General features: G+C 44.2%; 1 protein-coding gene across 3 annotated transcripts in view; it reads left to right on the top strand.

Moving 5' to 3' along the window:
- The first annotated feature begins 5,646 nt into the window (after nucleotides 1-5,646).
- The window catches only part of IL10RB (interleukin 10 receptor subunit beta), a 41,329-nt gene continuing 29,303 nt past the window's right edge, over nucleotides 5,647-17,672 (top strand). The window contains exons 1-4 of one of the 3 annotated variants that reach the window (XM_073361978.2): nucleotides 5,647-6,114; nucleotides 11,592-11,715; nucleotides 13,097-13,254; nucleotides 17,088-17,254. In XM_073361978.2, coding sequence (XP_073218079.1) covers nucleotides 6,066-6,114; nucleotides 11,592-11,715; nucleotides 13,097-13,254; nucleotides 17,088-17,254 — 498 coding nt within the window. In that variant the 5' untranslated portion in view covers nucleotides 5,647-6,065. The remainder of the gene's footprint in view (nucleotides 6,115-11,591; nucleotides 11,716-13,096; nucleotides 13,255-17,087; nucleotides 17,255-17,672) is intronic. The other 2 variants (XM_073361968.2, XM_073361958.2) reach the window with 2 other exon arrangements.

The raw sequence follows: 17,672 nt of genomic DNA, 5'->3' as shown, positions 1-17,672 counted from the left end.
CCAGTTTAAATTAATCATTCTTTAACCGGGATGATCAGAATTGTGCATACTATTCCAAATGAGGTCTTACCAGTGCCTTGACCAATGGGCATTAATACCTCTCTCTACTAGAAATGCTTCGCTTGATACATCCTGGAATTACATTTGCCTTTTTCACAGACACATCACATTGGTGGCTCATAATCTTCCTGTGATGGACCCACATACCCAGGTCTCTCTCCTCCTCTGTCACTCTCAGCTGATGAACCCCCAGCTTGTAGCAGTATTATTACTACTGATTATTAGACCCTAAATGGATGACTTTGCACTTTTTACTATTGAATTTCATCCCATTTCTGTCACTCCCCAGTCTTCAAGGTCATCCAGATCTTCCTGTGTAATATTCCGATCCTCCTCTCTACTGACAATGCCTCCCAACTTTGTATCATCAGCACATTTCATTAGCCCTCTGCTGCTTTTTGTGCCAAGGTCATTAATAAAAATATCAAATGAGATTGGTCCCAAGACCCATCCGTGAGCAACTCCACAAGTAACTTCCCTTCAGTCCTTTATTCGTGCTTCTGCACAACCCATTGTCTATTCCCCATTAGCCCATTCCTTATTTACCTTACAGTTTTTGTACTGATTCCCCATCTTCCCTAATTTAACTAATAATTACCTATATACTACCATCTCAAACACTTTCTTGAAGTCCAAGTATATTAGATCTACTGCACTTCCCTTATCTATAAAATCAGTTATTTTTTGGTAAATCCATGTTACATTACATCCCTTTTACCATTTACCTCCATGAATTTAATTATTTTTTCCTTTATAATTTTTTCTAAAGCCTTAAAGACTACTAAGGTCAGACTAACAGGTTTGTAATTACCTGGATCATTTTTTTCCTTTTTAAAATATAGATATGACATAAGCTATTCTCCAGTCATATGGTACTACCCCTATAAATAGATAGATTTATTAAAAATCATTGCTATCAAACTAGCAATCTCGTGTGCCAGTTCTATCAGTATTCTGGGATGGAATTTATCCAATCCCCCTGATTTCAGCCCATTAAGATCTTTAACATTTTCTTCCACCTCAGATGTGGTAATTTCCATTTCTAGACACTCATTTCCATCAGCCATACTGCCTTCATGCACACGGTCGATATAATCATCCTTACTGAAAACCAAGACAAAGTATTCATTTACTTTTTGGGCCATACATGGATTATCTTTAAACTCCTCCTCATCCACATAGCCTAACAGCCCAACCTCATCCTTCCTTATTCTCTTTTTATATAACTCAAAAAACTCTCATTGTTTATTTTAATTTCGTTGGCAAGAGCTAATGCAGCTTCACCTTTAGCAATTCTCACTTTATTTCTACACTTTCTAACCTCCACAGTGTAGCTTTCTTTGCTAATCAACCCCTTTTTCTAGTCCCTATAGGCTCTCTGCTTACTCCTAATAATCTTTTTGAAGTGGTTAGTATGCTCAAATAAATTGGTTAGTCTCTAAGGTGCCACAAGTACTCCTTTTCTTTTTGCGAATACAGACTAACACGGCTGTTATTCTGAAACCTTTCTTTAACTAGTTCCCTTAATTTCCCCAAATCTGCCCATCTGAAATAAAAAATCATAGTTGATGACCTGGTTTTGATAATCCTCCCATTTAATTTAAACCGAATCAGCTGATGATGGCTCAATTCAAGGTTATTTCCTATGACCAGCTCTTCTAGGATGTCTGCACTGCTTACAGAAGCTAAATCCAAAATTGCATCACTTCTTGTTGGTTCAGTAACAATTTGAGGAAGAAAACGGTCATCTGTCACATCCAGGAATAAGGGGGCCTACCAGCATTAGTAGCATTTATTCTGCAATCCATAATCCAGGAAGCTAGTCTCCATATTATGACACAATTCCTGGCAGGATTTATTTTTCTAATAATACTAAAGAGATCACTATCCATATCCAAGACTGACGCTGGGGGTCTACAGTAGACCCCTAACATTATCCCAACAGAACCTCTTTTACCATCCTTCCACGAAGTTATTTTGACTCAGACAGATTCTCTCTTGTCCATAGCATCACTTTGTATTTCTTCGCAGCTTGCTGCGTCATTGATATACAACTCTACCCCACCACCTTTACTGTTATTCCTCTCTCTCCTAAACAGCAAATACCCTCCCTCCAATACCTGTATTGCTGTCATGAGAGCTAATCCACAATGTTTCTGTTATCCCTATATCTGGTTTGAACTCCTGCACCAGTAGTTCCAGTGCCTCCATTTTATTGTCCAGACCCTTTGCATCCACTACAAGCATTTCATTTGTTTTTCTTGCATTTCACCCAGTTTTCTAGCCAGACTGGATGAAGACCTTTTACGAAGGTTACGTTTACACACCACTGGCGATGACGTGTAGCGTGCATGTAGTTACATGCCACATTGAAAGGCATACTGCGGGGCGCACCTCCGTGTGCCAGTGAAAGGCTCAGGCAGAGGGAGTCAGCAGAGAAAAGCTTCAGCCGCTCCCTGCTACTGGAGCCTTTCACTGTGGCAAGGAAAGACTTTGGAAGGGAGGAGACGGCAAAGGAAGCTAAGCCTTTCCCCACTGCCTCGCACCTTCCCGAGCTTTTCCCCACTGCCAGTCTTTCCCTGTATCAGGGAAAGACTTCAGCAACAGAGGAGCTGGTGGAAGCTTTCTCTGCTGCCTTGCCGCTTCGAGAACCTTTCCCCTCCGCTGGAGTCTTTTCCTGAGGAGAGAAAAGGCTCCAGCAGCAGGACACCACACTACTACAAATAGCAGTGTCCACGGGAGGCATGGCTTGGGAGAGGAGAGAGCCATATAGGGCATGTATTCAGGTACATATCCACACCCTTCAGGCATGACTTTACTCTCCTATGCCAGGCCTAACTCTCTACACTCCTGTTTATACTTGTGCTGAGTGGGGGGAGGCTACCCAAGTAGGTACTCTACACGCTGCCAAAAGAAGCATGCAGTGTAGACATACCCTTTTAAGTGTAACACCTACCTGCCTACTATGCCAATCAATATTTGTATTTTGTTACTCCTTGCTGTCCATAGTGTTACCTAGTGGTGTTCCATTGTCTCCTGTTTTATCTTAATTTAGCTCTGTCTCCTGTGTACTGACACCAGGCATGGAGATTTCATGAATCTCTCCCAACCTTCCCCCTTTATAGAATCATAGGGTGAGAAGGGACCGCAAGAGTCATGTATGTAGTCTATCCCCCTGCCAAGATGCAGAATTTGTTGTGTCTAAACCAGCCAAGATAGATCAGGCCAAAAGAAATCTGATGAGGTTCAACAAGGACAAGTGCAGAGTCCTGCACTTAGGAAGGAAGAATCCCATGCACCACTACAGGCTGGGAACCGACTGGCTAAGCAGCAGTTCTGCAGAAAAGGACCTGGGGATTACAGTGGATGAGAAGCTGGATACGAGTCAGCAGTGTGCCCTTGTTGCCAAGAAGGCTAACAGCATACTGGGCTGCATTAGTAGGAGCATTGCCCGCAGATCGAGGGAAGTGATTATTCCCCTCTGTTCGGAACTGGTGAGGCCACATCTGGAGTATTGCATCAAGTTTTGGGTCCCCCATTACAGAAAGGATGTGGACAAATTGGAAAGTGTCCAGCAGAGGGCAACGAAAATGATCAGGGGGGTGGGGCACATGACTTATAAGGAGAGGCTGAGGGAACCTGGCTTGTTTAGTCTGCAGAAGAGAAGAGTGAGGGGGGATATTTGATAGCAGACTTCAACTACCTGAAGCGGGGTTCCAAAGAGGACAGAGCTTGGCTGTTCTCAGTGGTGGCAGATGACAGAACAAGAAGCAATGGGCTCAAGTTGCAGTGGGGGAGGTTTAGATTGGATATTAGGAAACACTATTTCACTAGGAGGGTGGTGAAGCACTGGAATGGGTTACCTAGGGAGGTGGTGGAATCTCCATCCTTAGAGGTTTTTAAGGCCCAGCTTGACAAAGCCCTGACTGGGATGATTTAGTTGGTGTTGGTCCTGGCTTTGAGCAGGGGGTTGTACTAGATGACCTCCTGAGGTTTCTTCCAACCCTAATCTTCTATGATAGATCCAGCCTCCTCTTGAAAACCTCCAGCAAAGGAGCTTCCACAACTTCCTGAGGCAATTTGTTCTACTGTCCTACTGTAAGAATCTCTCCAGCTGACATAGGTTTCATATCTCAGAGTGATGTAGTTATACCAAAGTAAATGTATACTGGGTAGACCTGGCCTGAGAAGACTGAAGTCATGGGACGACTTACATGTAATCAGACCCTTAATGTCCCTGTACTTCTGTTCCTCCTCTGTCAAGTGGGGATAATATTTCTCTAGATCTATGAAGATGCACTAAAGTTTGCAAGTCACTCAGGTACTATAGTGATGGGGAATATCTAAATCAGTGGTTCTCAACCTTTCCAGACTACTGTGCCCTTTCAGGAGTCTGATTTGTCTTGCGTACCCCCAAGTTTCACCTCACTTTAAAACTACTTGCTTACAAAATCAGGCATAAAAATACAAAAAAGTGTCACAGCCACTATTACTGAAAAATTACTTATGTTCTCATTTTTACCATATAATTATAAAATAAATCAACTGAAATATAAATATTGTACTTAGTATAGAGAGCAGTGTAAACAAGTCATTGTCTGTATGAAATTTTAGTTTGTACCAGCTTTGCTAGTGCTTTTTATGTAGCTTGTTGTAAAATGAGGCAAATTATCTAGATGAGTTGATGTAGCCCTTAGAAGACCTCTGCGTACCCCCACGGGTACACATACTCCTGCTTGAGAATCACTGATCTAGATGTATACTGGTGTATGTGCTGAGCACTGTTAACTCTGCTATTGATTCCAATGGCAGCTAAAGATGCTCTGTACCTAAACAGGGTCTGACCCATTGGGAATAGCTACAAATGTATGATTGTTAAGAGATATTTTTATATGTATGTGCAGTAGGTAAGATTGTCATTATAGTAAATATATATAAAAATCCCAAAGAGCAGGACAGATGGTCCCAGAAAAAATATAACATATTCATAAAGAGAATTATATTTCCCCTTTTATTAGCAACCAACAGCTTTTGCCCCAGCATGATTTCTTCCAGGGGTGGATAAATGGAAGAAGGTATCATTTCTCTTTGATAGTTACAAAGTGGTACAGTAAGAGTTACAAAACTGGAGTATTGTACAAGAAAAAACTGTTAACTCCCGCCCACCACCTTTGCTACAATACTACAAGAAGGTAGCACAAGAAATCCCCACCAGCACACACAGGAGAAAGAGCTGGTGGGTGGATAATGAGGGGAGAGCTGAAAATATAGATTTACACTAGGGTGACCAGATAGCAAGTGTGAAAAATCGGGACGGGGGTGGGGCGTAATCGGCATCTATGTAAGAAAAAGTCCCGAATACCGGGACTAGGATGACCAATGTCCAGATTTTATAGGGAAAGTCCCAATATTTGGGGCTTTGTCTTGTATAGGGCGCCTATTGCCTCCCCCATCCCCATCCCGATTTTTCACACTTGCTGTCTGGTCACCCTAATTAGGAGTGTCCCTATAAAAACAGGACCTCTGGTCATCCTCCTTTACACCCAATGCGGTGACTCCAATGATCTCGGCGATGGGTTTCTCCCTCCTGGGGGCTGGGCGCTCGGTCCGCCTGGAGATGGCGGGGGATTGGTTTGGCCCTCTCGGTCCCCAGCGGGATACAGGGAGCTGGCAGCAAACGCCTCCCGGAGCTTTCACCTTGCCCCAGTTTGAGCCCAGCTGCTCCTGCTCTGCAACGCGCAGGGCCCGGCGCTGCGGGGGCGTTTGCGAGCGCAGCGGGCAGCGCGTTTCCTCCTGGCGCGCCGCACAGGGGACAGAGTTCACCTGCAGGAAGGAGGGCCGGGCCGGGCTGGGCCGGGCCGGGCCTGGCGAGCTCGCCCAGTGCGGAGGCGGGACCAGGTGCCGGGCTAGGAAAGCACTCGAGCTGGGGGCCTCCGCTGGGTAGCAGCCAGGCGGGCGCTCCGGCCGCACCCCGCGGGCAGCCAGGGGGACCGCCAGCCCTTGCCATGGCCCGGCGTTTCCTGGCGCTGGTGGCCGGCTGCCTTGTCTCGTCGGGTGAGTGCCGCGGCGGCTCCTGCCGGGTGGCGGTAGGGAGGCAGGAAGGGGGGGGTCGCTTGGCTACTTCCCCCGCGGGTCCTGGACCACGTGTGCCACAGCGGGGCTCCGGCACTTTCCCCGCCAGCGCTCCTTTCCCAAGGGAGCCCCCAGTGCGCAGGCGGCGGCGGCGCCTCCCCCCAGTGGCTCGGCCGGGGAACTAGCCGGGGCGCAGGAGGCCGGGGCGCCGGGCCCACGTAGAGCAGGGCCGGGCCGGGCCCTGCCCCAGAGAGCTTCCAGCTCCAGAGTGGGGCTAGGGAGAAGGTGGGCTGCTGAGCCCCAGGGCGGGCTGGGAGGCCCCCAGGCGAGACTGTGCGCCAGCAGCCAAACGCTTGTCACCTGGTCTGTAGGCAGCCCCACAAAGAGAGTTGGGAGGAGGGGTTTGAGGGAGGATACTTAGGTAGTTTTAGATGCGGGAGGACTTGGTGCAGTCCTGGCCCTCTCCCCCAGACCTGGATGACAAAACTCCCATCGACTTCAAGGGGGCTGGGATTTTGCCCTTAAACTCAGATCTTTGGCCAACACCATCTCGGGCTTTCCCCTCTCCATAGCCCTGGGCCAAGCGTGACTTTCCCTCTAGCTCAGTTGGCTTGGTTGCAGACTCAAGCCGCTTCAGGCAGGCATGTTTTCTTCCCCTCCCCATAGCTCCCAACAAAGGACATGGTGGTGAAACACATCCGTGGCACAGGACAGTGACTGATGTCCTCAGGTTGCCTCCTGGCAGCATGGGAGTTGAGAGGGGTTGGTTGGGTAGTTCTCCAAGGGGACTGGTTATAGAACCATAGAAGCGTAGGACTGGAAGGGATCTCAACAGGTCATCTAGTCCAGTCCCCTACACTTGAGGCTAAGTAATAACTAGACCATTCCTAACAGGTGTTTGTCTAACCTGCTCTTAAACTCCTAATGATGGAGATTCCACAACCTCCCTAGGCAATTTATTCCAGTGCTTAACCACCCTGACAGGAAGTTTTTCCTAATGTCCAACCTAAACCACCCTTAGAATATCAGGGTTGGAAGGGACCTGAGGAGGTCATCTAGTCCAACCCCCTGCTCAAAGCAGGACCAATCCCCAATTTTTGCCCCAGATCCCTAAAGGGCCCCCTCAAGGATTGAGCTCACAACCCTGGGTTTAGCAGGCCAATGCTCAAACCACTGAGCTATCCCTTATGCCTCGCCCCGCTGCAATTTAAGCCTGTTGCTGCTTCTCCTATCCTCAGAGGTTAAGGAGAACTGTTGTTTACCCTCCTCAGGAGTGGCAGAAGCTCGCTAAAAGTGGGGAGCCACCAGTGCCTGAACCATGGCTCTACACATGCACCACCTCTTCCTCCCAAGACCCTACCCCCTGCTTGTTCCTCTCCACCTCTTCCCCCACCCCGACCCCAATCATTTGCCCCTTTTGGCCAGTAAAAAGGGGAAGGGCATAGCCTACCGCTTTTAAAAGTGACAGGGCCATGGGCCCCTGGCCTGCCTCCTCTCTTTAACAACCTTTTATGTACTTGAGAATGGATATCAGGTTGCCCCCTCCCCAGTCTTCTCTTTTCCAGACTAAACCCAGTTTTTTCAATGTTTCCTCATAGGTCATGTTTTCTAGATTTTTAATCATTTTTGTTGCTCTCCTTTGGACTTTATCCAGTTTGTCCACTTCCCTGAAATGTGGCGCCCAGAACTGAACCCATTATTCCAGCTGAGGCCTTATCAGCACTCAATAGAGTGGAAGAAATACTTATCATGTCTTTCTTACTCCTGCCATACCCCTGGTCCTCTGCTCAGTGCTACCAATCGGAAAAAAAGCAGGAAATGCTCAGAAAAAAAATCATGCCTATGTTGTATGCAATGGCTGTTGCAGTGGGATCAGGAGTTGACTGATCCTTGCAATTAAGTGTATGGTGGTTTTCATTCCTGACCTCCCCAGTACTCTGCTGAGTTGCTTGATTCTCAGGACTTCCCAAAGGCCCAGATCTGAGAAATCCCTATCTTTAAAACCCTTTTGCTGGGGCCACTTGGCCAATTCAGAACCTTTTCATTTTCAAAATATCAGTCTAGTGTACATTTACTGTAGAGTTTAAATATTGCTGCACTCTAATATCTTGTTTATGAGATTTATGATTAGGGAAAGAGAATGGTCTTCGGCTGATCTTTGGTATTAATTAAATATTAAGAGTCAGATTTTCCTCTCAGTTGCACTGGTCTAATTCTATTGAAATCAAAAGACTATGAACAAGGAGAATTTGACCCTCCCGATCAGGGGTGGGCAAACTTTTTGGCCTGCGGGCCACATCTGGGTATGGAAATTGTATGGCAGGCCATGAATGCTCACAGAATTGGGGGTTGGGGTGTGGGAGAGGGTGAGGGCTCCGGCTGGCGGTGTGGGCTCTGGAGTGGGGCCAGGGGTGAGGGGTTTGGAGTGCTGAGAGGACTGCAGGCTGGGGGTGGAGCAGAGGGGTTCAGAGTATGGGAGGGGGCTCCAGGCTGGGGCAGTGTGGGAGGGGCTCTGGGCTGGGGGTGTGGGTTCCAGGATGAGGCCAGAAATTAGGGATTCAGGATGCGGGGGAGGGGGCTCCAGGCTGGGGCTGAGGGGTTCGGTGTGTGGGAGGGGGCTCCAGACAGGGGATTGTGGTGTGGGGAGGGGGGCATGAGGGCTCTGGCTGAGGGTGCAGGCTCTGGGGTGGGGCTGGGGATGAGGCGTTTGGGATGCAAGAGGGTTCTCTGGGCTGGAACCGAGGGGTTCAAAGGGTAGGAGTGGGATCAAGGCTGGGACAGGAGGTTGGGACGTGGAAGAATGTCAGGGGTGCAGGCTCCAGGCGCTGCTTACCAGAAGCAGCTTCCGGAAGCAGCAGCATGTCCCCCCCTCCAGCTCCGATGCAGAGGCGCCAGCCAGGCAGCTTTGCGCACTGTCCCATCCACAGGCACCACACCTGCAGCTCCCATTGGCCGCAGTTCCTGGCCAACGGGAACTGCAGAGCCGGTGCTTGGGGCTGGGGCAGCTTTCGGAGCCCCCTGGCTGCCCCTACGCATAGGAGCTGGAGTGGGGACATGCCACTGCTTCTGGGAGCTGTGCAGAGCCACAGCATGCGCGAAACGGGGCAAGCCCCTGACCCCACTCCCTAGTAGGAGCTCAAGGGCCAAATTTAAAGGTCTGATGGGCTGGACGCTGTTGCTTTGCCCACCCGTGCTCCACAACTAAGGGCATCAATCAGCCAAAGACCATGTGACTTGTGTAGAGGGAATGTGTCTGTATAACTGAAACACCCCAGATTCCATGCAGCAACTGAAGAAAATAGCAGTGAAGCAAAAGTACTGAAGCTGATATTTATATTTTTTAATGAAATTTGAACAATAAACATTTTAAAATAACATTTATGCTATGGCCAGATAGAGCTACCGCAATTTACAACAGCTGAAAAGCTGGCCCTGTGCTTATAGAGACTATCTTATCAAGTCTTAAAAGTGATCTGAAAAGGAATTTCTTCTTAAATGGATCTGAGCCTGAAACATTAGGGATAGTTTGGGAGGGCCATTTTATTTTACAAATAAAAATAAGTGTTTCCACGTTGCAAATAACAAGCATCATGTCAAGTTTTGCCTTTTATGGTTTTGCTGGAGGACTTTTGTGAAGATGCTTTTTGTGAGCTCTCCCATTGTAGTTGAAGGTGGGGTGGTGAAATTTTAACGAAGGATTCATTAGGTAGTGGAGTCAAATAGATGATAAAAATTAAAACTTCATATAGTCTAAAATCTCTGCTCTTCTGAATTGCAGAGAGCTGAGACTCTTGCCTCCTTTGATGTTGTTTCCTAATTAGTTCTCCAGTCAGACAGACAAGATGTGGTTTTTGGGAGAGGTGGGGAAAGCACCAAGCAGAACTTTTTTTTTTAACAAAAATCTTTCACACCTCTTTTCATTTGTTTATGATGTATAAAGGGGCACAAATCCACTTCCCTTTCCAGGTCACTTTTATTTATATTGTGTTGAAATCGTGAGTGTAGAGAGTTGTGTAGCCTCTTTGGAGAAAATGAGATACAATGGAAGCTTCTTGATGCAGCCAGAAGGCTGCTTTGCCAAAACAGTGTTACCTCATGTTGTCTGCCATGGTTTATTTTCTACACTAGAAAATTGGACATTTTCTTTCCAGTTTTTCAGCAATGGTGTAGAGCTCTGAAAATGACATGGGATGAAAAATAACTGTCTATACTGGACCTTATGCCCTTTGGAAGCACTGGGGCAGCTGCGCCATTGCTGAAAAATAGTGCCAATGTCCTAGTTCCAATAAGGCCCTAGTATAGATGGCCCCATAGAGGACTGGATTTGACTTCCTTTGGAGCCAGTCAGTGGCTCTTGAGTTGGCCACAGAGGGTGTTGTAGAGTGTATGGAAGTCTATACCTCCCTATTTCCCATAGTTGAGCATAACACCTCTACAGCACTGATAATCTGTGACAGAGAGACAGAGTTTTGAACTTGGTCCATTTATAGTAGTTTCATCTTGGTCTACATTGAAAAGTTATGTTGGCATAGCTACATTGTTCAGGGGTGTGAAAATCCACCCCACTGACCAACATGGCTAACAAACCCCCCAATACAGATTGCTTCCATCTACGCAGCTAATGTCTTCCAAGGAGGTGGTGTTTCTACCCTGACAGAAAAACTCCTTCTGTTGGTGTGGACTGCATCTGCAGTATGGGTCTATGCCAGTATAGCAATGCTGGTATAGTCTCCATAGCGTAAACATATCCTCAGTATGTAGCAGATCAGGAAATATCTTGATGGCCATAGATGAAATCTGGTTCTCACTGATGTCTATGGGACTTCTTCCATTGACTTTAATTAGGCCAGAATTTCACCCCACAAGCTCATTTGGCAAGGAGAAAAGTGAAATGCCAGAATTTCTTTAAATCAAAAATTCTAGATCCAAATTATGTACATAAGTGACATTCTCTTCTAATTTAATGGACGTTCTGACTGAAATTTTATGGGTACAGGAAGAGGTCACATTTGAGGAAGTAAACTCTGTACTTGAAATGGAGTTCCTGTGTTAAAATTTAGTTTCTGTCTTGTGCAGGTGCATGGAGTGTACTTCTCACACATTAGTTTCATGCATTATTACATCTACAATATGCACATAAAGTTGCTAATTAGGTTTTTTTTTCTTAAAGAGCATGCACATTATTTGGTTTCTCTCCTGTGATTTAAAATGAAATCGGCTCTGAAGCACAATACAAAGCACAGCTCTTAGTGACTGGCTTGGCTGGTATAATTTCTAACTCATCTGTAAAGAATCAAAATGATGATCATAACTCAGTAGTCACGGAAACTACTAGTTAGCAGTACAGTATGTGTATATTCCAGCAATACTTCTAGTCTCTTTTCCAGTTTTCAAAAAGGGTTATTTGTTACTTCAGTCATTGGAAGAACATATATTACACTGGTTTGTTTGTTTTTCAGCATTTGGAATTGTGCCAGAACCAAAAAATGTAAGAATTAATTCATTTAACTTGAATAGCACTCTACAGTGGGATCCACCTACTTTTCACAAAGAAAATATTACTTATACAGTCGAGTCTATAAGGTAGGTCTAAGAGCTTTGTGTATTTACCTTTGCAAGATGTCTTAGATAAACTTACAGTTTATAGTATTGTGTTCTTGTGACTTTTTTTTTTCCAGACGTGGACTGTCCCTTTCTTTTGGCTTATGCACATAAGACACCTTCTCCTGAGCTAGATACATATTAGAGGGCAAGCTTTATAGTTTTTAATATTCATTAGTTTGTCACATATTCATCTGGAATGGGAAACACCATGTAATCTTAACCGTAATCGGTCAGCTACATGTAAATTTACATCCTCTGTCCTAGGAAACTACTACTTCAACAGGCTTAGTACTGATGCATTCTCCCACGTTTTCCAATTTCTAATGCAGGCAACAGGTTCCACTTTTTCCCCAGAGCAATCTGTTTGTCAGGGCCCTCTACAGACGCGGCTCGTGAAGTTCAGCAAGAATGTTCCCCAGTCTGCTGCCTCTGTGCTCAAAAGCAGAGGTTCTCAGCAGCTTACTCTGAGGCCCCTTTTTGTCAGGAATTTTTCCCATGTTTTCACTCCAGATTGGTCTTTGATTGGGAGGGGAAGAATTTTGTGGGGAGCACTCTAAAGAAGGCTGAGGACTCCTCTAGTCTAGTATTAGATCCCTGGCTGCTTCAGTAGCTGAACAAAGCCTAGACAGCAAATTACCCCAATGAGTCAAAAGGTTCATTTCTCGGCAAAGAAAGAGCAGAACCTTAGGTGGGGGAATGTCAGACAGTAGGGTGCCTGCTGAGCAAGGGCCTCTAAAAAGATGTAGAACACAAAGCAAGCATGTCTGCTATGTCAGTCAGCAGGGGGAAGGTACGAGGGATGTGTGGGACCCCCAAACTGCCAGGGTAGCAAGCTCCTGTTCCAGGGTGGGCTCTACATACAAAACAGAAGTAACATTCCACATGTTAACTAGTACCCATTCAAGACCTGGGCATATAATGAAAGATTAGGATAGTGTAAGGCCTATCCAAAGGACCATTTGTAGAAGGGTGAGAATTAGACTGAAAATGCAGGCATAGTTGAACTTGGCTTTGGTATCAGGCATTTTCTGTCTGCTCAATCAGGATTTGCAGGTGCCAAGTCAGAGCAAAAGTGTACTTTTTGCTGAATGGTCACCTTAATCTCTACCTTTATCATAAAGTAATAATAGACTATCCTAATAGATATTACGAGTGTCTAATACCTATATATAAGTATGTGATAGATATAGATATATCCATGTTCTTATTTTTTTTTAGCTAATGATTTTTGCCTGAGTGATAATTAGCAATGTTAATACATGGTGAGTGAGTACTGCCACTTACCTGCTTCACTGAAATGAAAGATATTTTCTTGTTCCTAATATATGACTTCGATGCAATTCTTTTGCCTCCTCTTCAGCAGTCTTTATAACAGGAATTTGTGTAAGAACATTGTCATCACGGAGTGTGACTTCTCTTCTCTGTCTGTATATGGAAACTACACCTTGCGAGTCAGAGCTGAATCAGAGAACGAAGAGTCAGACTGGGTGAACGCCATCTTTAAGCCACTCGATGACAGTAAGGCTTCCCCTACACGGGAAACTTTTGCCCACTAATAGCGAACTGTTAATTAAATAAAATTGCAATTAATCTGAATAAGTAGAGAGATTAAAATACAGATTGTTTTAAATTTGCAAATTATTTTAAGTAAAATATGAAATATCCGAGTCCTATTTGGTATACTTTTTGGGAAGAGAAGAGTTGCTCTCACAAATACTTCTGGGGGAATTCTGCACCAAAAAATTAAACATTCTGCTTACAGTATTTTCAAATTCTGCAAAATTCTGCATATTTTATTTGTCAAAATAACACAAGTTTCAATTATTTTTAGTCATTTATTTCAAAATACCTGTCAGCAAGTATGTCTGTAACAATACAGACAACAAAAAAGATTCAGGAAATGTTTTTTGACAAATAGGTTCCTTACTAGGCATATTAATACAGAACTGTGAGTAATAATTCATTTAAACTACAATACAGAAAGGTATTTCCTGCACCCCTCAGTAGCAGTGCAAAGGCTTGGGGGAGTCAGGGGTAATGGAGGAGCTGAGGGAGAGGGAAGTAATTGCTGAGAAGAAGCCTGGGTGTGAACTTGGAGGGCTGTTGGGTATGGGTGGGGAAAAGTATGGAACAGGTTTTTGTGGGAGGCAGGGAGGGATTGTTAAGGAGCTTCCTGCAGGTAGACCCTGACTGATCCCTAGCCTCTCCCATTCAGTCAGGCACACCTGGCCCTGGCCCCATGTTTCCCTGCACCCCCATGTGTTGCACCCCCGTCCATGTGTCCCTCCATCCCCATGTAGACACTCACTCCCCCCATCCCCATGCAGCCCTGGGCCCACCTTGCTGTCACCATGTGTTTCTGTTCCCCCACCCAGCCACCCTCCTGTCCCAATGTGGCCCTGAGCCTCCACTCCCATTCAGCCCATGCCCCAGTCTGTCTTCCCCCACTAGCCCTTATGAGCCCCCATCTGACCACCCAGCAGCCCCATGCTGTCTGTCTTCCCATATCTCCTGTCTTCTGACCTGGCCTGACAGGCACTGTGAAGAAGGCAGGCTCTTTCTTTTCTCTAATTGGCTAGGAGCTGCTGCTCTGTTCTATTGCCACAATGCCCTCCGGTAGGCAAAAGGCAGAAGTGCAGCAACTTCCTGGCAGAAGCTTTTTTCTGTGCAAAAAAATTAAAAATATTAATGGCTCATTAATTATGCACAAGTGAAGTGGTGCAGAATTCCCCCAGGAGTACAGAAAATGTAGTAAAATCAAAAGTATATGTAGGTCATCATTGACTATTCTTCCATTCTGAGACATCTTTTGAGGGATTTTAACACACACACACACACACACACACACATACATATATTTCCCCCCTAAAAAAAATATTGCATACAAATATTTAGAGCAGGAGTGCTTTACCTCCAAGGATTCTAACTTCCTACATATTTAAATCAATTCAGCTACTTTCTTGTTACTAAGCCGGGGGAAAAAAATTAACTCTCCTCCCCCCTCCCCACTCCACCTCCATCCTATATTTGGACATGTTCAAGGGGAAAAAAGTTTACTCTTCAATTAAAAAAAAATCATTTTGAAGCTACCATGTTTGCTGTCTTGTGTGAAAGGTGGTCAAACTTGGCACTTCATCACTTTCTTATAGCAGAGATCTTGGACAGCATGCTGTTGTCTGAGTTTGTGGTGAACAGGATCTTTGTCAATGCATTCTCAAAATTGTTTCATCCATCAGCAAGCACTGATTTTGTCAGACTATCCAAAACTTCTATTTCTCCACTGCACAGATGTCAATGGGAAGGTATGCAAGAGGCCTCTTTGGTTTCTCTACCTCTAGAAGCAATTCTTAGTTTTCCCTTCTTCTCTGGCTTGGTTTGAATTTACTTAAAGCTTAACCTTTCTAGTCCTTGGTTTTCAGAGTTTGTTTCCAGTCTCACTTTCCCAGTGCAATTGTTTATATCAGGACAGTGTTTGACATAATTTTTCCATATTAAATTCCAAATTCACAAGATGTGATGGCCATTGCTCTTTGATCTCTTCACTTAGACATCTCTCTGTAAACTGACTCCCATATCCATGCACTAACTCTTGAAGGACTTTTCAAAAAAGACTTTAAAGCATTGATCAGTTTAAAGTATTAATTGAGAAAAATTTCTCACAGTAGGACAAAAAACATATGACCAGTTACTCTATAGGAAATCTGAAAATGCTTACAAGGGGAAGGTTAGTTGCATACATTAGTGCAAATGTAATACTTAAGGAAGAAAAAGAAATTTGGAAAATGAGAGCATGTTTTGGGGGTTTGTGTTTTTTCCAAAGCTTAACTTGGAGAGAATTAAAACTGTCTGACCAGAAAAGCTGAACTACAACATAGAAAATTGAAGTATTTAACAAATACTATGAGAGTTTGGGGACAGAAAGAGTAGTACTTAAGATGAACCCCCATATCAGAGAACAAAACCATTAACAAGTCAGAATTTTATGAAGAATTGCATTGAAAACAGGATTTTGATTCACATTTCAAGGAAAGAGTTAACTTCTAAGCAACACTGACCTTCAAAAGCCAATTTATAATTGGACTAAAGAGTCTATGTATAAAACTAATTGAGGGAGCAGCACTGGTAAAATCTGCAATGTAGATAGGACTCTTAATCACTGTGTCATTTTTACCACCATATTGTTTAATACTGCTCAGAGCACCTAACCAGGTGTATGATATGTGTATCTGCAGTTTCCACCAGCATTACCACCAACAGAGTTGTAGTTGTTGGGAAATTAAAGACCCTAATGTATGGGTGCAGCCTAGGAACATCAGAGTCACCAATTGGGAAATTTTTCCATAACTTTACACTGGTTTAACCAGTTGGAATTACCGTGTAACCAAGGCTGCCACAGCCAGAGATGTTTTTATAACTGGTTTGAATTTCTGGAAAAATGCAAAGCCTTGTCTACATTGAGCTGCTTCTTAAAATCTTCCACTGATGCTGTAGCCCTGGTGTAACTTCACTGTTGGTAGCAATGGTTGGAGTGCTAGTGTAAACTGACCATTGGCATTTTTACCACCTGAGTACAGGTTTAGATGAGAAGCACCCATACAGTGGTTCAGGTGGAACATTGGGAGAGTTTATGAAAGAGTTCATTGTAGACACAACCTAACTGAGGACTAAAGTACTCACTAAACTAAGATATTTGGGGGAACAAAAATATAGTAAAGTAGCCAGTTTCAAAATATAAAAATATATCCTTTGATGTAAAAAAGAATTAATAATAAATTCAGAAGCAATTCAAAAGTTGCAGTTTCTCAAATGAGTTGCAATGAGGAGAGCAATAAAAACGCTTCACCAGAAAGTTTCCTCAGCGAAGCCTGACGTCTCTGAGCTGCAGCTCCATGGGGACATGCAGGCAATAAGATGCCCTGGGAGCAGGTTCCTTAGTATTCTTACCTCTTCCATTAGTGAAAGCAGCTGGCAGAACAGAACTGAGGGTGGCTTAGTGAGTGGAGGAGGCACAGACAGCAAAAATGTCTTCTATTTAAATGAGACAAGTGGGTGAGGTAATATCTTTCTTGGACCAACTTCTGTGGTTGGGACCAATACAGCTACAATTATACTGTATACAGCAATGGAAGATAGTCTATTTAAAGTGTAAAGACAAAGTCACTTTGACACATCTGTGAATGAAGAGTTTATTTATCCCTGATTCTTTGAGGTGAAAGAGTTTTCTTCAAGTAAATAAGATTATGATAGTAATTAGGTGTAGTGCTGTATACCATATAAAAATATCAATCTGAGAACAGTGTGAGAAATCATATTTTTGTGATCTTTTTTTTTCCTCCTCTCTTCTCATTTAGCAATCATTGGACCACCAGACGTAAAAGTGAAATCTGAATCCGGATCTTTGCATGTAGATTTCACAGGCCCTGTTGTTGTACAAGGGTCAGACAAGTGGCCTTTAAAGAAATATTATGGCTCTTGGGCTTACAGGGTGCTATACTGGAAAAAAAGCAATAGTGAAGAGGTAACTTTTGCTCAACTGACTATTGTGTAACTGTTTTACAGCTGCAGCTTTGAACAGGCATTTCTAGTTATAATACGATATTGATAATGTTCTGAGACTTAACATTGCTGAAGCAAAAACAAGATCTCTGAAATTTACAATGTTATCAGGAACTTGTAATTGTCACAACCTGCATTCTGCAAGCTGGCAGAGAAATGAGTAACCACCTACTAAATAGGCATAAATTATCCTTCCATAGTTAGAAATAGCTAATAAATTATGAGGGTTTATTCCCTTTATGCATCAATGTTTTTATTTTTTTCAGTGGTATATACTGCAATCATCACAGCAGTACCAATGCACACTGCACAAAAAAACAAATGTAACTTAGAAGTGCCTACATAGGTAATATCTAGGGATATGATGAATAGCTATTCTG

The sequence above is a fragment of the Lepidochelys kempii genome, chromosome 1 (assembly GCF_965140285.1).
Source record: "Lepidochelys kempii isolate rLepKem1 chromosome 1, rLepKem1.hap1, whole genome shotgun sequence".
In the NCBI taxonomy this organism is placed as follows: domain Eukaryota; kingdom Metazoa; phylum Chordata; order Testudines; family Cheloniidae; genus Lepidochelys; species Lepidochelys kempii.
Note: the sequence above shows the minus strand (reverse complement) of the source record. Positions and strands in the feature narration are given on the sequence as shown.